General features: G+C 42.4%; 1 protein-coding gene across 1 annotated transcript in view; it reads left to right on the forward strand.

Annotated features, from left to right (window-relative positions):
* LOC122793657 (E3 ubiquitin-protein ligase TRIM35-like) overlaps positions 1 to 20,616 on the forward strand; it is a 794,207-nt gene extending 773,591 nt beyond the window's left edge. Inside the window, exon 6 of the mRNA XM_044061876.1 lies at positions 20,336 to 20,616. Within this exon, the coding sequence (XP_043917811.1) occupies positions 20,336 to 20,469 (134 nt within the window). The 3' untranslated portion in view covers positions 20,470 to 20,616. The remainder of the gene's footprint in view (positions 1 to 20,335) is intronic.
* The last annotated feature ends 3,766 nt before the right edge of the window (positions 20,617 to 24,382 follow it).

Below are 24,382 nucleotides of genomic sequence, written 5' to 3' on the forward strand. Positions count from 1 at the left end.
TTCTATGAGGTTAGGCCCAGGGGTCAGTCCAGTGGTCAGACCAGCAAGAAAAGTTCCAGTAGCTATGCAAGATAAAGGCAAAGCTCTGTTGGATAAAATGGTACAGAAAGGTGTAATTTGTCCAGTTACAGAAGTAGCTGAATGGGTGTCGTCCATGGTAGCAGCCCACAAGAAAGGCTCAGATGAAATCAGAATATGTATTGACCTAAGAGATTTGAACAAAGCATTAAAGAGACCGCATCATCCAATGTGTACAGTCAAAGAAGTTGCAGCCCTAATACCGAATGCTACTGTTTTTATCTGTCTTGGATGTAAAATGTTCATTTTGGCAAGTGATGCTTGATCACAATCCTCATTACTGACCACTTTTGGTACCCCATATGGCAGATACAGATTTCTGAGGATGCCATTTGGAATAAATTCTGCAAGTGAAGTTTTCCAGCGTGCAACGCAGCAAATCTTTTCAGGTTATCCCTGTGCTGTAATAGTAGATAATTTACTGATTGGAGGCAATGGTGAAGCAGTGCATGAAAGAAACCTTGAGAGTTCTAGACAGAGCATGTGAAGTGAACTTAAAACTCAATCCTCTAAAGTGCAAATTCAGACTACCAGAAGTTACATATGTAGGTCATTTATTTATACCAGACTTCAGTGAGTTGACAGCACGTTTAAGAAAGCTAACACGTATGTTACATGGTCTTGGTTGGAACAGCAGCAGAAGGCATTTGAAGACCTTAAGCAGAAAATTGCCACCCCACCTAAATTAAGATATTATGATGTCAATAACCCAGTCATTCTTTCCTGTGATGCTTTAAAATTTGGTTTTGGCGCAGTTATTCTTCAAGAAGGCAGACAAGTAGCCTGTGCATCTAGAACACTTACCCAAACTGAGATGCAATATGCTCAAATTGAGAAAGAACTTTAGGCAATAGTATTTGCATGTTCAAAGTTTCATGATTGTATCTATGGTCAAGCTATTCTGATTGAAACTGCTCACCAACCTCTAGTTACTGTTCTATAACAGCCTATGCATTTCACTCCAGTGAGATTACAAAGAACGATATTCAAATTAAAAAAGTACAACTTCAAAATGGTCTATACAAAAGGCAAACTTCTTAATCTGGCTGATACCTTATCCAGATCACCCAGAAATACAACGGAATAGCTTGATGCCAACAGTTTTGACTTTGACGTAATGGAAGTGTGTAATTTTTCTACCACTAGTCTTGGTGAGCTGAGAGATCATACAAAGACTGATCTAATTTTGCAAACACTCAACCACTACATTAATGTTGGATGGCCGAAAGCAATCTAGTGTACCACCTGAATTGCAAACTTATTTTCCTTACAGAGATGAGATGCTGACGGAAGATGGCATCATTATTTTCGAAGATTCTAAAATTGTTGCTCCTGCTTCCTTACAACATGAATATATCCAGATTTTGCATTGTCACCCAGGTTCCAAATCTACCAAAAGAAGGACAAGAGAACTAATATTTTGGCGTTCACTAGTGAAAGACATTGATAAAGTACTTGTTCAGTGTACAATAGTACTAAACCTCATTTGCAAAGAGAACCACTTTAGCTAAGTCAAGTCCCTAAGCTACCTTGGTCAACAGTAGCCCCTGACATATTCGAGTGGAACAATCAGCATTATTTAGTATTGTTAGACTCTTATTTGGACTGGTTTGAGATTGACTTACTACCTAATGTAACATCCACTACTGTTATCACTAAGTTGAAATGTCATTTCTCAATCCATGGTAGTCTACACAAAGTTATTTCTGACAATGGTACTCAATTTACTAGTCAGTTGTTTCAGAAATTTGCATGAGAATGGGACTTTATACATGTTACAAGTAGTCTAAAATATCCACAGTCAAATGGACTAGCTAAACGTGCAGTGCAGAGTGCAAAGCAATTACTTGAAAGGTCAAAACTTGACAATACTGATGTCTTTTTGAATTTACTTAATCTCTGAAACATATCCTGTGACAATATACTTGGCTCACCTGCTCAGAGACTTCTATCCAGGCAAACTAGTACACTGCCTATTAGTTTCAGTTTATTGAAGCCTAAAGCTAAAAACAACAGAACCATCGAAGCCCAATTATTCAGGAAGCGTTCTCCCCAGAAGTCCATTTATGATACATCAAGCAGATTTCTTCATCCATTTAAAAAAGGAGAAACAGTGAGGATACAAACAGCTAAAGTTTTCAACTGGATTGGTCAAGTAACAGGTATATGTACTGAGCCAAGATCCTACTTCGTACAATCTGAGGGTGTGGAGTACAGGAGAAATCACAGGCATTTTCTTCCTGTACCAGAACTGATATGGCAGCATTGTTCCTGTGATCTCGGAACAATCTAATGTTCTTGTTCCAGAATGTGTCTTACCTTCTGATTTTAACTCTAATGATGTTTCCAATATTCCTAAACTTGAACATTATGCAGAGACAGTTCCATTTGCTAAGTCTAATTCTCAGTTTTATGTCACACGATTTGGTCGCACTTCCAGGCTATTGTGAAATACACAGCGACTTGGCCATAACTGTATATAGGTACATAGTTCTGTATAAAAGCATTACAAAAGCTATTTGCATGTCAACTGATATTCTCAGCATTGCATAGTCTGTTTCTCAAAGAGGGAGTATGTAGACCAGAATGTGTGATGTTAGCAAGTGATGAACGTGCATGTATAAATAGCAGGCATGTGCTATACCCAGTGCGATTTTGAGAGTGCAGCCAGAGAGTGAGTATGTATGAATGGAATAGCTCATTTGTATATAAGTTTACCTAAGTTAAAGTTAATAAGCTTCAATCGTGATGTGTTTGTACATAATGAAGCTGCTTGAACAGAACTCTCAAAGTCTCCCCTATTACAGCCTGACTAGTCAAGCAACAACAGTGACAAGGCCTTCAGTCTGTCCTTGTAGGTAATGTGTTGCAGGCCCTGAATTGTCTTGGTGAGAAAGCTCTGAGGTCTCACCCGCTGCTGCAGGTGTTTGGTGAGGTTCATGCAAAAGAGCGTTATACTGTGTTACTGTTCTGATGAGTTTGACTACAATGCTATCATGCATTCTTGAGATCTGTATGTGATGGCGTGTCTTATGATGTGTACCATACGTATGTACTGGAAAACATTAAAAAGAAAGGTTATAAAGTAATGACACACATTGAAGTTCCTGACTTCACAACCCTTACAAGAGAATAAATTAGAAAGTACTGACATGAGGATGCTATCCACTGTATAGTTTGGCAAGGCAAATATAACTGGCAGGTACAATTATCAGTTGACAACACAAATGCAGATATACTAGGCACTAATGTAGCTATGCACCCTGTGCATCAGACACAAAGCTTTTGTATCCCTGAATCCAAAAGAGAGAAAAACAGGGATATGGCACAGTTATCATCACTTGCACAGGGTGCTGGGGGGAGAAGGAGGCCTAGGCTGACACAAATGGTTAGTGAGTGTGTATGAGGGAGAAAGGGAAGCAGGCAGGCTGTGGGGGCCCTCCATGTGAAAGTGGTGTGTGAGAGTCTGCATGAACACAGCCGAGCTCAGTGCTAGCTCTAGGTCTTGGTATGTGGGACAGGTGTGAACTGTGCATGGTAGAGGTGACAATTCATCATTGTTGCCTCTGACCACGAGAACTGGCTCTGCCAGAAGTTTCACTGGCACCTCCATTCCCAAGGTCAGATGGAGTGCTGCTACTTCAGTGTGACAGATGTCTGCTTGATATGCTCCCTCAAGGGAATGCCCAGGATCACGACCCCATGGCCTGCCACGTCTTGGTTGGACAGCAAAATCACTGATGGATAAACAGAAGTACTCCCACTATGGGAACATGATCGGGCATGGCCACATTGGCTATCAGCAGATGTTGTGGCTGATCTGTGCCCACAATGACACTGTTCCCCTCCCAGCAGATGTTCCATCACAGACACTGCTCATTTCGTGACAGACACCCTTTGGTTCATCATAGGCACCCCTCGTTCCAGTGCATCATTCATCTGATCCAGGGAATCGGTAACACAGTGGAGGCAGTCATAGATTCATAGGTAGGTACTAGGCTATCGGCCCAAGGGCCTACGCAAGCCTAGCCAGCAAGGTTCCCTGGCTAACGCCACCCAAGAATGCATGCTTGACTGCTACATCCACAACCCTGAGCATTTGTCTGGAGTGCCTTTCTGAACATGCCAGTGCCTCCATAACGGCCCTAAACATATATTGACATGGGAAGAGACATCTGCACCAGGTGGAGGAGGGACAGCTGGCCCTCGCCGAGCACCCCTAGCAACTCTCCTGCGTGGCACCTCGCCAACACTTTGGCTACGGCCAGACTCAACAAGCACTGAAGCCGCAGGAGCCACACTTCCCTACTGAGTGTCATCGCCCTCCAGCTCTCCTATATCTGTGGGATCAGTGAGCTGGGTAGGCTTAGGCCTACTGGCTGCATCTGGGGAAAAAGAAGGGGATGGCTGGATGTCAACTTCTGTGTCAGATTCAGCCTCTGCACCCCCGACTTTGCCTCAGTTTTGCCACCATCATCAGTGTCTGATGAGACACTGACATCAGGTGGCACAGGGCCCACACTCCCACTGTCATAATCACCTGTGATGAAAAGGGAAAAACATAGGCATACATTAATACCTGCAGTGCCATGGTGCAATATATGCTAAACAACTAACAGCGCTGCCACTATTACAGACAATAACAGCAATACATGCAACAGTCCTAAAATGAAACATTATATTTATAGAAATTGATCTGCAGTACTGAAATAACTTTATTTGGCTTACCACCTGCAGGAGGCATATGTCACTGGATTCCTGACGGTCCTGAAATAAGTTAAGCAAAGTGTAAAGCCAACATCATCACATCTAACAGTAAGACAGGGGTTCTGCATGCACTCCTGTCAATCTACAAGAAGTATTAGTTTAACAAGAACATGGCTGACAACTCCAAATTGAGATTATCACTGTACCAAAAAGAAATGTGACACAGAACTAACTTTTATTTCAGTTGTTTTACTGTACAGCAGTATTCAGCTGGTCATATAACAAAGCCTACCTGGAAGCTTTTCCTGGAATTGAGAAGGAGTGACACCCACATCATTCACATGTTCTGGGCCACTCTGCTGTGAGTTGTCCTGTTGCAGAAGATTTGCCAGGAATTCTTCATTGGGGGTGAGAGGTGGTTCTGCAGCAGGCCCACCCCAGGTTACCCTCTGTTCTTGGGTAACAGCTGCTGCACACCTCTGTGCAGAGGTTATCATGTCAGTGGCCCTGTCGAGCACCTGCTGATAAGTCCAGCTATTGCTGCCCACGGCATTTATGTTTGCAGTGATCTGCTGCCATAGTCTCAGCCTCTCTGACATACTGGGACGACCCGTTCCAAGATGAAAAGACCCATGTTGACAGAGCTCATCAACAATTATTGCATTCTCTGCCTCACTGAAGGGGTATCTGCATCTCAGTGACATTTTCGGTCCTAAGAGACAATAGAATGATAATACACTTAAGTATCACATAATTACAAAGATAAAACAGTTAAGGTAGGCAGTCAGTAGTACCCACTGGAAAAACATAAAACATACTACAGATGTGAAATGCTAACAATAAGCAGAATGCAAAACAAGGAGGGTAGCAAGAACAACATATCCTTGTATATACCATAGCAGTAACTCAACTGTGATCCCCCCAGAAGAACAGTCCATTCTTATCTTTGCACCTCCACACTCAAAAGAACAGGCATATGAACCATTTTGCTAATAAAACACATCTGTAGTGCTAAACATGCATTCAAAGGACCTGTCCCTGAAACAGTTGTATATATGTATCACACAACTTATTATTTTCATGTATTGTTAATCATTTGTACCTCTGAAATGGCTTGACAAACACGACCATACCATCAGCACACTTCTAACTTATGCATACAGATAACCGTGTAAAAGGCTTTGCTTCACATTATTCATTAATACATTTCAGCATATGCATTATGTAGGTAACAAAATGACAGCATATCTGCTAGAGTTCAATATTCCTCTGTAAAAAATAGCTTTGGAAATATTTTGCTTTTCTGAACATGTAATAAGTATCCTCACCACCAGCTTGGCTAGCTACACATTTGCTTTTTTGTAGTGGAGTAGATTATTATTAATGGATTGCATCTGTGTAGGCTGTGTTTCAGAGATGCTAATTACAGCATAAGCAGCTGAATTGCATGCTAATCTACCAGTCTGGTGGAGCTGTTCAACAAGTTATAAAGCAACCATGTAGACTTCATGCTGGATTTTCCTGTGGATTTTAAAAGTAGTAGAGTACAGACACAGAAAGTCTGCACAGACAAAATGTTAGGAGCTGCTGCTTAACTCCATTTATATGCGCTACATGCTGCAAACAGTGCTGCTGTTTCTGCCAATAGGCCTAGGCCGAGACAGAGAAGAGTTTTTAGGCCACATTTAACATCACAACATACACAACATGGACATTGTAGAGTGCTACAGGGTGGACAGGGACACAATACAGGATCCCTGCGACCTCTGCCGGCCTCAACTCAGAGGCACAGCTTTTAACTCCCCATGTATTGGCTGTGTACTGCTTGCATCACAGTCAGCCCTGAATAGGGTTGCCACCTTTTTAAATGCCCAAAGTGGGACATTTTTTGTACAAATGTCAGATTTTGCAGGCCGAAACATACCCACAGCCAGTACAAAGGACAAAACTTCACTTTTTTGCCTAAATAAAAGCTTATTCTTGTAGCATTTTAGTTGCTTATTCTGTTTTGTATAACATTTAGGTGTTTCAGATACAGAATAACTGTTTTATGCACCTATTACATAAAATATAGGGAATAATTGTGCCCTAAAATCTCAGGACATTTGCCATTTTTACAATTTTTTTGCAGGGCACAACTGCCCAAAGAGGGACTGTCCCTCGCAAAGTGGGACAGGTGGTAACCCTAGCCCTGAACTAACACTGTGGCTACTGCTGCATTTATAAGCTAAGTCTTGAACATGTACTGGATTGTATAATAATATTATGACATGTCCTTGTATTTCATCACTTTGTACATTAAGCATCTACATGGTGGGAGATGTGTACAGAAATTAATGTCACATGTAACAGCAGAGAGTTATTTGACTTGTATATCTCCATTAGAAAGTAGTAGGTCTCAGGCCTCAACATTGATACCTCCCCAAAGTAATGGTGATCACTGCATGCCCTCAGTTTAGCACCATACTTTTGTAATGGGAAATCATAACAGAGAGAAGTTCCAAAGTAATGAGACACATAACAGTTTCCTGCTTCACCACTCTCACAAGAACAAAATGGCAGGATGCAAAACAAGGAGAGTAACAAGAGCAACATATCCTTGCTTGTGCCATAACATTAGCTCAGCCTGGGTCCACCCCCCTCCTCGAAAGAACATTATACCTTTGTATGTGCCTTGACAGGAACCCACCTTTGCTACCCACCCCCAAAACAGCAGTCTATGCATATTTGTGCTATCTAACCTTCCATTAATTTTATGGCAACTGCATGTCATAGTGTTCCCAGTTAACATCCTCACACATTTTAAGGTAAATGATATAGACTGGCTTACACACTGCATGTCTCTGAGTACTGGTCAGATAACTGATGAATGACCAAGAAACACAGAAAGGTAGGACACAGCTGTATATTTGCAAGGGATACTTATAGCAGCTTGTGTGATCACGAAGTGTACTACATCCAAATATATTAAATAGAATACATTAACAAATAACAGGTTATGCCTTGATATCAGTGTACATTGAGTTGCAATTGGTTGTGTGATGAATTACATCATGTATTTGCGGCTCCTATTTTTTGATGGTGCATTGCAGTGAGAGTTAGGATCGGACCTGTGTAGTCATACCTCATATGTACTAACATTTTCTGCTGTGTATGTTATAGAGTGATTTCCCGCATTTCAACTAATTTTCCATTTTTTATATATTTTTTTTGGGGGGGGACACTGTTTGTGTGATGAGCCATTTAGCACAAATGGCTTTGGCTGTGTGCATATCATTTGTGCTTAGAGTGGTAGTGCATAAACTGGATGAATGGGCCACCCAGGTAGCAGATAGGACCCAGACAGCCACATGCATGCATTAGATGCATTCAGTTAATACTATTGGCCATCACACAAACACATTTCCCGGCAGTGCATACTCTCCCACAACGTGTTTGAGCGATGGTAAGCAATGCTCAACACTTTCATATATTGCAAAACCAGAAAGTGTGGACTCCCAGTAAGTGCAATACCCACAGTTTGCGAGAAAACGTCACTCTACATTGGTTTTGATCTGTGATAGGCACGGCAGGCTTTCCTGGAGAGTTTTTGAGATTCTGTGCTCTAAGGTGGGGTATCCAGTACCCCACAGTTTTTGTTGGACTGTTAGCAGCTGGGTAGTCATAAGAGTAAACAAAGGTATTTATTAGGAGTTTGTAGTGTTAAAGGCAAAGGTAATAGTATAGAGTCAAATAACTGTATCAGTGCTTTGTATGTCACATATGATGTTACTAATGTTCTCCCTTTTTTCTCTCACGCCAACCCATTTCTCTTTTTTCATTTTTTCCCCCCACACCACAGAGGGGTTAGGCCTGTCCCATGGGATCCTCCTGGTTCCACTCCAACGGCTACAGCACCGCTGCCCAGCATATGTGCTGCATGACCTGGTAGCACCCCCTCTGCTGCCCATACACTACCTGGTCCCCTTAGGTAGTTCTGCCCTGTAGGATAGGCCAGTGATTCCCTCCTGGAGAAGTGGTGAGTTTATCACCCACTATGAACTGCCAGGGTTAGTGCGTAGGATTGTCCATCACACAGTTGGTGCACACCTACACTGGATGGAGACACTGCTCTCCATCATTGTTATGTATTAAATAACACAAGTTGACACAGACATCAGACACTGCAGCCATCAGTGCACTGAGGTGATGACAGTCCAGTGGATGATGACTTGATTTGCAGTGACACCCAAGTGGACGTCTATGGGTTTGTGATGTCCCCACCCTCACCCCAACCATGGTGTTTGCCTACCTCATCTGTCCTTCACCATCCTTGTCTTTTTTTCTTGTTTGTCTTGTCTGTCTGCAACTGCTTCCTCACCTGCCCAACTTACCCCACCCATACATTCATACAACCCTTCACCAACATTCCTTTCTCTCTCTCAAATAAAAAAAAATCATCCCATATATAGCTCTCTATTTCACACACATGTCTTCATGACACACATGAATTGGTCCAATTCCCTATACAGCAGATTGTGTTGTGGTCACCTCTCTCTCTGGAGGTGACAGTCCAAATTCAGCTAAATTTGTGCTTATATGCTCATATTTCTTTCTTGAAGAAATAGATAACTATCGTTCTTTCCTTCATCCTTCCTGCACCCATTGCTTTTCTTTAAAGCATGATTGCGAAATGGTGCGCATCGTGCACTAATGCACGGCTACGGCAAAGCCAGTTATAAGTATTATATACAGTTGTATTGGAAACCAGTACCATCTAACCATATTTTAGAGCCTCCATATCAACTCTCACACTTAATTTGGACTTGCATGTAACATTATTTGAACCTATTGCATATACCTAGATTCGAACCCAGTACCATCTGAACACAAAAATAAATGTATCACTGCATTAACAAGTGGTGCTGCAGACTCAGTTTATTAGCAGGTATATTTTAGTGACTCTATAGCAGATGGCAGACTTAACTGCTGTTGTATACACCTTCTACTTAACTGAATCTCTGGCTGCAGGAATTAATGCAGTGATAACATCCTTTTTGGGGCAAATGGTTTAGATAGGTAATACATTAAAGTATTTTGGTAGTAGCATTGTTTAGCGCAGCATTGTACAACATTGCGCACTGCTGTTGTATAAAACTGAGTCTCATGCAGTAATGCTTTATAAACATTACAGGGGATCGCGCAATGCAGTTCATACAAATTTAATGAAGAAGATACTACATTAGTAATATGGGGAGCAAGCACAGGGGAGTACAAAGGGAAATCTTTCTTAAACTGTGTCACTTACTATTGACTGTATTAAATACATCTGGTAGCTAACTGACTCTATGGCAGCAAGTGTTAATGCATTGTTAGATGCACATGGTGCTGGGTTCAAATATGGGTGGAAGTAGTAGTTTTACAAGTCTGTATGATACTTTAAATATATCTACTTTTATTGCTACCATTTACCCCTGCTTTGCATTGGTGCACACCATCTCGCAGTAATTATTTAAAGAAAAGAAATGGGGAAGACAGGAAAAGGGGGAAGAACAAAGTGAACTGAGGGAAGGAACGTAGAGGAAGGATGTAGGAAAGAACCATAGCTATCCATTTCTTCAAGAATAGAACATGAACAGATATGCACAAATTTAGCTGAATTTGGATGACTACAACACAAACTGTTGTACAGGGAATTGGACTGAATCATGTGTGTCATAAAAACACATGGTGAGCTATGTATGGGACGATTTTTTTTTTTTTTTTTTTTTTTTTTTTGAGAGAGAGGAATCTTGGGGAAGGACTATAGGAATGTCTGGGTGAGGTACGTTAGGCAGGTGAAGAAGTAATTACAGACAGCCAAGACAAGAGATAGGGACTGTGAAGGACACATGAGGTGGGTGAACGCCATAGTTGGGGACAGGGTGGGAAATCGAGCTCCCATACACATCGAGGTGGTTGAGGCTGAGAATCTAGTCTTCACCCAGTGGACTGTCATCACTGTCACCTCACTGCACCCCAGGCTGCCGTATCCGACATCTGCTTTTCCTATGAGTGCTTTGTATGAGGATGGAGAGCAGGTGCTCCATCCAGCATGAGTGGATTCATAGTGTGACACACAGTCCTACTCACCATCCCTAGCAGCTCTTGTTGGGTGATAAACTCACCATTTCTGCCACTGCTCCTGGAAGGAGCCACAGGCCTATCCTCCTGGGCAGAATTACCTGAGGGGCCAGGTAGTGCAGGGGTGGCAGAAGAGGTGCTACCAGGTTGTGCACCACACATGGTGGGCAGCGGTGCTGTAGCCGGTGGAGTGAGGACAAGTGGATCTCTTGGGATAGGCCTACCCCACTGTGCTGTGGGAAAAAAAAAATTTAAAAAAAAAGAGTGAAAAGGGTTGGGGTGAGAGAGAAAAAAGGGAGAACATAAGTAACTTTATATGTGATATACAAAGCATTGATACAATTATTTCACTTTATTCTGTTTCCTTTACTTTTAACATGACAAGCTCCTAACAAATTTCTTCCTTACTTTTAAGACTACACAGTTCATAACAGAGGCACACTATAGTACAGATTACAGCCACCAGTCCCTGATGTGTGTGTATACTGCACATGTGCGTGTTCAACTTATACTGATTACAGTTTATAGAAGGCCATTTGTGCCACTGGTACAGAGGTATGAAGTTACATTCCAATATTTATGAAAACCTAACTGTATTATATATTTGGGAAGTATGTTTTTTGAACACACAACAGATGACTACTCTCAAATACTGTACTATTCTTTTGTCCTGCAGGCTACTGCATGCATACTTTCCTTTTACAGTTTAGAGATGCATGCTCACTGTTATTTGAGAATATGGCACCATTGCTTTGTGCTATAGACTAAGGCATGGATAGTTTCTTTTACAGTTGGTATATGCATGCTCAGTTTAATACAACTGTATCAAATACCAACTAAATGGTCCTTAACTTTTAATACTACTAAATTACTATACAAATTATTATTATTATAACACTATTTAGACAGTACTGTTCTGATGCATATGTACCACATGCCTTTCGCATCCTTACCAAATGCGCGGCATGGGACCTGACATTTGAAGCTCAGTCTGCAGCAGCTGTGGAAAAAAGAGAGCAGAACAGAACACCATTATGAATACCGGTCTTGACTGTATTCAACTTTTAACTCTTATAGTTACTCACTGAAATTGATACTTACACATCTCTGGGCTGTCCCCTGCACTAAATTCCCCCATCCAGTGGTCGAGGGTGTCCTACTTCCTCCTCTGGAGGTCATCAAAGTGATGTCTGCATTGCTCACCATGGTGGGGGATACCTGTAGCACTGGTTAAAACCCTGGAAATACTATTCCAGGCTTCAGACTTGTTTTCTTAGCCTGAATAGGCCCGATGCAGCAAACGGGGACCATGCTCCGTAACTAGGAATCCAACAAAGACGTTGGACTCCTGGACACTCCACCTCTGTGCCCGAAAACACGCACCGTCTCCAGCAACTCCTGGCATGCTTGCCATAGCTCAAGCTCAATGTATAATTAGGATTTCCTGCCAATTGCATTTTTATGCTGTTTTCCAACCTATCGGATGTCTCATGCTTACTGAGAGTGCCCGTATTTTGGTTTTGCAACATTTGAAAACATTGCACATCACTTACCATCGCTCAAATATAGTAGACATGGGTGAACCCCTTGGGCACCATGTTTGCATGATGGTAAGCAATGTGCAACAGTGGTAAACAATGCAATTTCAAGATTATTAGGTATACAGGCACTTATGTAACTGTGCTAGTCAAACGAACCATGTCTACAGTTCTAAGAAGGTTGAGAAAGCAGTACTGTATGTTGCACTTCATTGTTATAATCTGCAATCTCACAACAGTGACACAAAATTTGTACACCCTGTACTAGAACCCCGGACCACATGCATTCCACACCTACACTTAACACCTCCTGCCATGGGATTAGTGACATCATATGCCCTATTTTAGTAGTTATCGCAAAGCCCTCACTTTTAATTGTAGCACGGATCGCCTCTTACTGTGTTTGTATGATAGCCATTATTATTAATTGAATACATCCGTTTTATATCTGTGTCTGTCTGTGTCTTCTCTACAACCTGGGTGGTCCATTTCTCCAGTTTGTGTGCTGCTGCTCTTCGCGCAAACCAGGTGAGCACAGCCAACATGAACATGATTATGCCAAGCAGCACATCTCGCAAACATTGGCCTAAAAAATAAAAACTAAACAGTAACAAAATTGTGAGATTGTCTAGAGATTTTTGCAGAATGTCCAAATTTTTGCATCATATTTTTGGGGTGTTCCTTGTAAAATGTGTGGTTTACTGGGATATATCACTGAAGATTGACATCAGAATGATATGCATTTCAGTTTCAAACTTCATATCCTTCAGAACATGCACACTAACACCAGTCCTATTCTACCTAGTTTCTGTGTTTATCAGACATGTGTAGTAAATCTGTTCCTATTTTTGTCCCTTTGCCCCCCCCCATTAGTTTAGTGTTTGTCCGGACTTCTTGCACTTACAGGTTGGGTGGTACGATCTACATTCTCAGTCTACAGGTTTGGTGGCCAACAACACTGGTGCCACGAAAAATTGCTTATGTGCACTGCACATCATTAATATTTATGGCGTTATGCCACGTGGTGAATGAAAACGCTCTGTGTATGCTGTGCGTGAAACCTACACAGAGTTTATTGAATCCTGCTGACCATGTTCTTTAAGTGATTAATCTGTCACTTTCTCATATACACTTGCAAGTTCAATAAATAAATAAAAAATATTTCAGCTGTTTTGATAGCTCTTCCATGATTCAACATGGGATGTGAAGTATTTCTGGAGCGGAGTTCATTTTTTTTTTTTAGAAAACTAGATAATTTTTTTTTTCTAAATAAAAAAATTGTTGATAAAATCCTTTTAGTTTGCAATTCTGTGTGCTGTCATTTTACTTTTCCTGATAGACAGCATATGTTAAAAGTCAAGGAAAAGTAAAATGTGTCTAATTGCATGCACCCCAGTCATTTCCAGATAGGCTGCTGTCCTTTCAGTAGCTTGCAGTGCTGACGTGGTTGAAGCCAGAAGTCCACTTAAAGAATCACTATTACTGTTAATTTTATCACTGTATCTTAGTAACAAACAATGTTAAGTTGTCATTCTCGCCTTCATTCTTGCTGGATGGGTTCGGAGCCGATCCTCAGCTCTGACTCGGCCTATAATATAGCTCGAGAGCTATTTTTACTGGCTCGAGGCAGCCCTATATCCCACAATACCATGCGCTAACTCCCCAGATCTCGTTTGCCGCTTCGCTGCGAGGTTGCATTTTTTTTACCAGCTCAGGTCAGTGTAAAAATTTCTTTCTTTTTGTGAGGACTTTTAAATTTTAAGGTTAGTTTTCCCTATCTGTTCATTATCTTAACCTTAAAAGCTTAACAGTTTTCGTTAAGCCCCCCCCCCCCCTCCTTTAGTCAAATTGATAAATGGGCCTTCGGGCTTTAATTTTTTCTATAGTTATCCCTATAGTTTGCCCTTATTGAGTGGGTGTGTGTGTGTTTTCCTAGTCAGCCCTTTAACTTCTCCCCTTGTGTGAGTGTTTGAGTGAGTTGTATGTGCTGACTGTGTTAGACTGTTAGTGTCCACTATAATGTCCAAAGACTCTAAAGTCTCAGGATTCAAGAAGTGTGACTCGTGCTGTCAGAAGATGTCTCTGACAGACGGTCACACTTCTTGCGTTTATTGCCTGGGACCCTTGCACCTGCAGGACTCTTGTTCCGTTTGTCACGGATTTAGTTCAAGAGTCCTGCAGGAGCGCCGCAATAAGCTAATTTTGAGGGGCTTATTGAAGCCTGATGACTCCCCGTCTAAGTCTGGCTCGGGGAAGTCGTCCAAGCCCGCCAAACCCTCGGCTCCAGTTCTTGAGTCGATGGCTGGCGGAACCGAAAGTGCTCCGACATCGGCTCCAGTCGGATCCGATGCGAGCAAGACTTTGCCCGCTCCGAAACCCGTATCGGAGCTGACAACAGCGCGCAAGCGCTCTAGGTCACCCTCCGTAGAGTCCATTCGTTCGGCTCCAGGATCGCCCTTACTGTCGGAGCGGAGTCATAGGATTCATTCCTCTAGGTCTTCCAGGCTGTCCGACCATGACATTGAGAGGGTGGTCAGTAGACTCCTCAAGTCTCAGGCACTGGCCCAAATACTCCAAAGCCCATCTCACCAGACTGTGGCTCCCTCGGTGCCAATTTCATTTCCTCCTCCGACTCTTCAGTTGAGCTCGGAGCTGGAGTTTGTCAGAACCGGGACCTTACCCACGTCGGAGCCGATACTACCACCTTCGGCCCCGGCGTCGTCAGCTCCGACCTCTTCATTGGTGCCGTCCGTGGAGAGGTCCGGATGCCGAGACTCCATTGTCGGCTCCGAGGGGGCGAGTGGCATCGGACCCTTGTCCGACCCCGTTCTCCCTCTCGGAGCATCGGCGCTGGTTAGTTCGGCCCCGACATCATTCTCAGAGCCTTCTCTGTTGGCGCCGGGAGCGGTCCTGGTATCCTCGGAGCCAGGACTTTCTTCTGTGCCTGATAGGGGAGCCTTTGAGGTGATGAGGAGCATGCTGGATCCGGTGTCCGCTCCAAGGTTGGTTCCTTCAGCTCCTCCCTCTACAGTGCCTGTTACGGTCTCTGGTCATCCTCTGGCAATTGATAGCAGAGATCCAAAGCATAGGGTACCCACTTTGGGTGTCTCTTCTTCGTCCGAGGCCTCCCCTGAAGCTTCAGGGGAACCCCCTAGGAAAAGAAAGTGCAAGAGGAAGCACGTAGACTCTCCCAAGTCTATCACTTCGGACACCGACTTGGATGAGTCAGAGGGTTCCCCGAGATCCCCCTCTGAGGATGCCTCCTTTTCAGACATCCTAGAGATCCTGAAACAGAGGGGGAATTGGTCCACCCTCAAACCCTCCGAGGACGAGTCGGTTTACCTTGACGCTTTTGGGTCTCGCCCTTCCACCTCCTGGGTGTCCCCTCCTTTCAACCCACTGATGGAAGTAGTGGCCAGAATGGCGTGGGCAGCTCCTGAATCAATGGAACCTACCCCTAGGAGGCCTTCTAAATTTATTTCTGCTCCGGTAGACAAACCATTTCTGACCAAAGGTGTATCGGTAGATGCTATGGTGTTAGCAGCCGCCACTAAGAAGGAATTAGCTGATACTTCTGTACCTGTTCATCCTCCTAATAAAGGGTCCAGGACTATGGACAGGTACGGTAAGCAGACATTTGCTTCAGCGACCTTTGCCATGCGGTCGCTGAACTATTTATGTCATTTCACCCACCTTCAGAGAGATTTGCTCAAAGAACTGGGTGAAACCATACAGGATCCTTCTGCTGCGGGGTATCAGGACAAGATTAACTCCCAGCTGGCTACCCTGAATTCCATTGCCAACTCCTCCATGCGGCTTATCTCTTATGCAGCCGATGGAGCGAGTAGGGCCGCAGGCACAGGTGTTGCGTTAAGACGTCACGCCTGGATGTGACTCTGTAATTTTGCTGATCCCTTCAAGGCGTCCTTCACCAACACTCCCTTTGATGGTTCAGAGTTGTTTGGACCTCAGGTGAATAATACCCTCACCAGGTGCGAGCAAGATGGTAAGACTCTCTCTGCCATGGCAGACCATTTTTCCACACCATCTAGACCATACCCTAAAGGTCAGAAGGGTGGAAAGATGTGGTTCCGCAAACCACAGGGAGTCGCGCCTGCCGCACGTGGTGAACTTCCCCCCAGAGGCAGAAGGGGGAACAATAATAGACACCGCCCCAGGGGCAGAGTGGGTCCACACAACCAGGGTTCCAGGGAATCCTTCCCTGACCAACCCTTTCAACATCCCTGAGAAGCTGCCCGACTGTCCACCTTCGGAGGCAGTCGGGGGAAGATTATCTCTGTACCCAGAAGCCTGGCAATCCCTCTCTCAAGACAGATGGGTACAGTCGATCATATCCGAGGGTTACAAAATCCCCTTCATTTCCCCTCCGATCCAACTGCCAAGACCCCTCCCAGACGTACCACCCAGGCAAAGGGGTCAGGCACAGCTAGAGATAAAAAAGCTGTTAGAAAAAAGAGTCATCCAGGCAGTCCCAGCAGACCAGCTAGGATCCGGAATCTACTCCAGGTTCTTTTTGGTACCAAAAAAGACATGAGACTGGAGACCCATTTTGGACCTCAGCAGACTGAACAAGTCTGTGCAGAAGACAAAATTTCGGATGGTAACATTGCAGTCCATTCTGCCCTTCTTGGGCAGAGACAACTGGATGTGCTCGTTAGACCTTCAGAACACGTACTATCATGTAAAGATACACAGGCACTCCAGGAGGTTTCTCCGCTTCCGGCTGGGAGCCAGTCATTACCAATTCAGAGCCCTGCCCTTTGGTCTCACCACAGCCCCCCGGGTGTTCACCAAATGTTTGGCAGTGGTCACGGCTCACCTGAGAGAAAAAGGATTCCAGGTGTTTCCATATTTAGACGACTGGCTCATTACCGCTATCACCAAGCAGCATCTTATCATAGCCAGGGATTACACCATTCGCATTTGCAACAAACTAGGTATTTCCATAAATTTCACAAAATTCTCCTTGTCGCCTTGTCAATGTATAAACTTCATAGGCGCAGTGTTAAACACCACAGAAATGTCTGCAACATTACCACCTCAGAGAGTGACAGACATACTGCGGAATATTCCGTTTCTGTTTCAGTCCAACAGAATTCAAGTCAAGTTAGTACTGAAAACATTAGGCCTCATGGCAGCGGCGATTCTCCTCCCCTTAACCCGCTTCCACATGAGAGTTCTCCAGAGGATGCTTTTTTCTCAGTGGTCCTTTCAACACCTCCCAATGACTCACAACATTTTGATAACCCCAACTTGCAAAAACACCTCTCCTGGTGGATGGTCTCCCCTCAACTTCTTCAGGGCAGACCCTTTGTTCTTCCCCCTCCAGTTGCCACGGTGACAACGGATGCCTCCCTGATCAGGTGTGGGGGGGCACTATCAGGGCAGGACTGTCCAGGGCACATGGCAACAATTAGAATGCCACCTGCGCATAAATGTCCTGGAGATGAGAGCAGTGCTTTTATCATTGCAAGCCCTTCAGGACTCTCTTCCCACAGGGACTATAGCAGTTCAAACGGACAATATGTCTGTAGTGTGGTACATAAACAAGCAGGGCGGAACAAAGTCCTACCCCCTATGTCGAGAAGCACTCAGACTTTGGCAGTGGGCGATCTCCTCAATGGTTTCTGATAGCAACGCACATCCCCGGGAGGTCCAACGTCATAGCGGACAGACTGAGCAGAACAATTCTCATGCCTCACGAGTGGTCTCTAAATCAGGCGGTTTCAGAGAGAATTTTCCAGAAGTGGGGCCAGCCTTGCTGCGACCTTTCCACAACACCTCAAAACAGCAAGTGCCTCAACTTCTTCACACTCTTCCCCCTACCAGGCCATTCCCCCAGAGACGCTCTTGTCCACGATTGGCCTCGGGGTCTTCTATACGCTTTTCTCCCTTTTCCGTTGATTCCGCAGTTAATTCAGAAAGCAACCGCATTGAGATCCAAAATGATTCTCATTGCTCCGTACTGGCATCAACATGTATGATTTACGTTCCTGCACCGTTATCTACTGGAACAGCCCTGGCTTCTGGAACCATTTCCAGACCTTTTGACCCATCTGACGGGCAAGCTGCACCAGTCTCTTCAGTCCCTCAACCTCACAGCTTGGTTGCTCCACTTCCAACCATAGCCAGGCTTCCCTTTATTTCTCTTCCTGTCCATGATATCATTCTTGCCTCCCATAAGTCCAATACTAGGAAGACTTATGCGAGTAAATGGAAGCATTTTTCGTTCTGGGCAGAAGCTAGGTCCCTAGATCCTTTTAATGCACCAATTCATAAAGTTCTAGATTTTCTGGTGGAGCTTTTTCATTCAGGGTCGTCGTCGGCCACTATCAGAGTACAACTAGCGGCCATTGCCAATTTTCATGTAGGGCTCTCGGAAACCAATAATATGTCCCATAAACTCTGTAAAGCTTTCCTCAAAGGCATCTTCTTGCTCAGACCTTCCATTAAGGATCCTCCTCCACAATGGGATCTAAATTTGGTGTTAACTTCATTAATTCTCCCTCCCTTTGAGCCTGCAGCTTCTTATTCCCTCAAGCTTCTCTCTCTTGGAAAACTCTGTTTTTGGTGGCTATAACATCTGCCAGAAGGATGTCGGAACTTCAGGCCTTGTCTGTCCGTCCCCCTTATTTGTTTTTTCATAAAGACAGGGTAGCTCTCAGAACGAATCCTTCCTTTCTACCAAAAGTTTCTTCTGAATCAAATCTGAACTACACTATTGACTTGCCTGTTTTCTTCCCAAATTATTCAAACAGGGCTGAACAGAAACTACATTCCTTGGATGTTCATCGTCAACTGCGGTATTATCTAGACAGGACAAAACAATTCAGAAAGTCAGAACAGCTCTTCCTCTCTTATGCTGAAGGAAAGAAAGGACTTCCAGTATCAAAAGTAACTCTTTCTAGATGGTTAGCATCCATCATTACCTTTGTCTTCAAGTTGAGACACAAACAACTTCCTTCAAGACCTAAGGCTCATTCAACCAGGGCACTATCAACCTCAACAGCCTTTCAAACAAGGTTGCAATTAGATACCATTTGTGCAGCAGCTACATGGGCTTCTCAACATACTTTTATTACCCATTACAAACTTGATATAGCCTCCAGAAATAGAGCTGACTTTGGTTCCACCGTACTCAGGAGTCTGTTCCGTTGAGCCACCCAGGACCAAGGTGTTAGGGACGCTGTCCCATCCAGCAAGAATGAAGGCGAGAATGACAACTTAACATTAAGAAGTTATGTACCTACCATAACGTTCCATGTTAGTTGTCTTCTTCTCGCCTTCTTTCTTGCGTCCCTCCCTCCTGCCCCCTAGCCTGGACAGACTTGAAGGTCTCTGAGTCCTTTTCTTTCATGATACATAGTTATTCAGAGTTACCCGTATCATGAGTGTTACCAGCAGGTAGACCGTATTTTTATATAATGGCTTTTTTTTTGGTAACAATAAAACTATACTATGTGTTAGCTGTCAAAGAGATCTGGGGAGTTAGCGCATGGCATTGTGGGATACAGGGCTGCCTCGAGCCGGTAAAAATAGCTCTCGAGCTGTAGTATAGGCCGAGTCGGAGCCGAGGATCGGCTCCGAACCCATCCAGCAAGAAAGAAGGCGAGAAGAAGACAACTAACATGGAACGTTATGGGTAGGTACATAACTTCTTATTGCATGAGTTGCTGTCATGTAGATAACTATTTATTTTCTTACTTAGAATTCAGTATTTAAATATGGAGCATTATGAATCATGAATTGAAAGACCAGTATTTTTGCAGTCATAGTTTGAAAGAGCATGGGATATGTTTCATTTATGAGGTTTATAGCTAGTTGCATACTGTGAGATGTAAAAAGACTGTTAGTGTTATGACTGAATGTTAATGTGCTTCTCGTTTCAGGTCATCTTAAAGACACATCACCATTAAAGGCAGGATTAAAAACATGCCTACCTAATCCTCAGCCTGCTGCAGCTCCTCAGACTACCTTTAATCTTACAGTTCCTAATGAATTTAAATTTTCACTTGGAAAGTAATTAATTTCAAACCACAAAAATGGTTCTCATAAAAGTCTTTGAAATTCTAAAGAATTTCAGTTTGTTTGCGCCAATCCTTCAAGGTAGATTTGATACCGTGATGTTCAGCTAGCTGTAACAGTTCCAAAAATAAAATAAATCAATGAATCTCGTTAGTATTTTTTTACATTTGTCAGGGGTTGCACCTTCTGTCATAGTGTAGGTTGAAATGTTGTGATTAAAGCAAACATTTAGAAGTGTAAAGGAGTGTACAGAAACTTCAGAAGTTATATAAAAACCCTCTGATTTTATAACTAACAAAATATTTTATTTTTTTGCCTGTATGTATTTCATTTTATTTTTGCTCGGTTGTCTCTATGTGCATGATAGCCAAGGGATGCTTGTATATGAGCTACAAACATTATTTTTGAATCTTGGGAGGGACATATATCAAGGACAAGAAACTGTGTAATACTCTGAATCCTTCCTTTAGGATACAAGGAAAACTCAAATCCATAAGGAGCAGACAGAAGGCTGTATATCTTTCTATGCCTGCCTTCAACAGTTTGCATTATCTAGCAGTTTCTGTCCTCCCATCTCTTTGTTTTAAAACTGTTTTAAATGCATTGTTCTCTTTACTGGTTTAAATAGTTTCACGGTTTCTGTACCTTGTAGTTGACCAGTGTTGCCTCTTTGTAATGAGATATGTTTCTTTGGAGGCTCTTGGAGGAACCGCTCAGATCCTGTACACCTATATATCATTTACATACCATGTACACTCAGAGAGAGAGAAAAAAAACATTGTCATCACCTTGTATTTTTGAATCATATACCAACACATGCAACTCGGCTAGAGCTACATGTGTAACCTATTTCAATTAATTCAGATATTTCATGTCAAGTACACAGCATAAGTAAATGCTGTCTGAATGCTTTCTAATTCGTCTCACAAGGCTACTATGTAGTCAATGCATACTCAAGTCTGTTGTAAATTAAGGAATTAAACAAGACTTTGTGTCTTTTTAAATGTAGTCAGTTTTGACACTGTTCCTGTGGTCTGATTCCTTGCAGTGCTGATCTATATGTTGCCAAAAGGATGTTTATCAACTCCAGTACCTGAGTCCTTGCTTATTTAAAGGAAAGCCAAATGACATAATTCATTAAGTATTTACTCTTCCCAGATTTTAAAATGAACATGTTTGCCATATTTATGGATATTTTTCATTGGCAGCCCAGTTTGACACCTGTTGTAATATAATTTAAAATGTAGTTTGATTTTGCTGGTGAGATGGTATAACCTACTTTGTTATCATTAGTGTACGTAACTGTTATGCACTCCTGAATTCCTTCATATACAGGGAAAAGTGACGGGGCCCGAAGACTAACTCTGATGTTACTAACCAGAACCACATTCCCAATTCTCAAAATCTTGTCAGTCATCCATTTATATTTCCCACTTCAGAATGAAATGATTGGTATTTTTTCTTAATGAGATTTGAACAACAGAATTATCATTTCCAGTGTCAATGGTGATAGAAAAATTAAGGTATGTAAAATCTACCTGTAGTGCAGCATGAAATACCTTTGTCACACAGGTTATATATAGCTATTTACAGGTCAGTATATAGAGGTATGTCTTCATGGATCTGTTGGTTGACATCCCCTTAAGAGGCCGTATCTAGAATCTCATCTACTGGTTTGACCAATAGTTGTATAGATTGGCTTATGCAGCTTAGAAGGCTAATTGTCCTTTTCCTCTTAATGCTATCTCTGTCACCTTTCCTGTCTTAGGTGACTAATCCAGTGGTCAGACTGCTATCAAAAATAGCTAACAGTACCTCAGTCAGTCAGTTTTCATTAGTGTTATGTGAGGGTTTGTTGTTTTTTTTTTTTTTTTTCAACCTTTGGGCTGCTATTGCAATTGAGGTGCTTGGAATCATATGTTTGTATCTTCCATTTAAACTGGGGAATGAAACTGAAGAAATGCTGCACTATGATGTTATCTTGGCTTCTTCATCTATCTGCAAGGAAAAGGTTTTCATTGAAGTTCTGGGTAAGATTAATGTCTGAATTAACAAGTGACGCATAGCAATGTGTCTGAATCATTGCATTATTTTGATCCATTCTTGCTTTGTTTATAAAGATATAAAAACTCTTATTTCTTGATTTTGTATTTATTCTTTTTTGTGTTTTAGTCAGGCTCCCTCACAGGTTGTAATGTGTTCCAAATCATAAATATTTCATGATGTGAAATTTAATTTCCTTTTCATTTTAAACAATTACTTTAAATCTTTAGAAATTACATCTCTTCTATTTGTACTAGATTTGGTCTTAATAATACTGTTTCTGCCCTTCTGTACTGCATATTTAAATTGCCACAAGATGGCAGCACAGTTGTTGAAATAGATTAAAATGCTTCGTTCACTTATAATATAGGATGTTGCCATATATACTACTTTCTGCAGTTTAGCACCATTTCTTAATACTTTTTTCTGACTACTGTTAATGGATAAGATAAAAAGGTCCCTACCATCAGTTAGAAGGGCATGGATTACATTTATATGAATGCATTTATTGTTAGCAGACACTGGACCCAATAAACTGATAACTCTAACTGGTTTCATTAAAAGATATTTATGGAACAAAGTTTAGCTGCGTTGTGATGAAGTATTTTTGTCATATTGTCTTAAGTTCTTTTTCGTCTCTGTGACCACCAATCACCAAGTCCCCTCTCATCAATCTGGAGCTTATTTATTTCACTGTACAGCTTGTCCTCTGTATGTTGGAGAGGCAGTCGTTCAAGAAGTCATGGTGCTGGTTCTGCATCTACTGATGTGAGCTATGACACCATTTGTAAAGGCCCTAACCATGCTCCTATATGGCTGACATAGGCACTTGAGTCACTGTGAGTGACCACTTTGCCCTTTGTGTCTGTGTGTATGCGTGTGCATGCACTTAACACAAATACACACACATGCGTGCAAGCAAGGGTATTGTCAGTGGTTTGATAGTAACAAGACCGCATCCCTGCCCCACCATTGTTTTTTATTTTTTTTGTCATTCATTACCTACATGCCTCTGTACTTGCTTGTTATGAATCAGCAGACCAGAATCACCCCCCTCTTCCCCAGAATAGGCAAGTTGACATCAACCCTTCACTCTCATCCTCCCATACTTGGCTCCTGCAGTGTCTGAGATTTCACTCAAATGTGGGTCATTTAGATTATAGTCAGGGCTTTATCATTCTTACCATATAGCTATGCCAGTGAAGCATTTGTCTTATCAAAGCAATTATAGAAGGCATAGCCATCACAAAAGTCATACAGGCAGAAATGTTAAGACAAATCAGAGACAAAACTTAAGGTGAGATAGGCATGATGTTGACTAAGTAAGATGCTATTCAAGGTATTCTTCAAATCATACTTCAAGAGGAGCACATTTTTTCCAGTCCATGTTGCTAATCTTCTGTCCATCATACTATTGGATATGGTTTGCTAGAAAATGTTTTTAGACATGTCACCAGTTGACATTCCTCAGTCTTGAGGGTGTAAATTAAGGAACACGTGTTCTGTAATCTGATATTCTGTTCTATTCAAATGTTTAAGTACTGTCCCAGAAATGTGACATAAACTCATTCAGGCTGTACAGTATTTGGAAGGTCATTATATGTTTGTTAACCAGGATAGAGCACTGGTCCATTGGACCCTTTTCAGGTCACATATTATGATTTGCCTTAAGGATCTTGGTTCTGCCTTTAACATTACAGTCTGCAGTACGTTTATGTTATATATCACAGGTAGCATTCAGACTGTTGTAACAGTGAATCAATATATTAGAGAAAAATTGCCTATCAATTTATAGCAACAGCCTTAAAGTTTATAGACCTGAATGAGATTGCTTAGAATTTAACACCTCTGAAATGTACAGGGTTAAA

This window comes from Protopterus annectens, chromosome 2.part0, assembly GCF_019279795.1.
Source record: "Protopterus annectens isolate FY-2018-M chromosome 2.part0, PAN1.0, whole genome shotgun sequence".
In the NCBI taxonomy this organism is placed as follows: Eukaryota; Metazoa; Chordata; order Ceratodontiformes; family Protopteridae; genus Protopterus; species Protopterus annectens.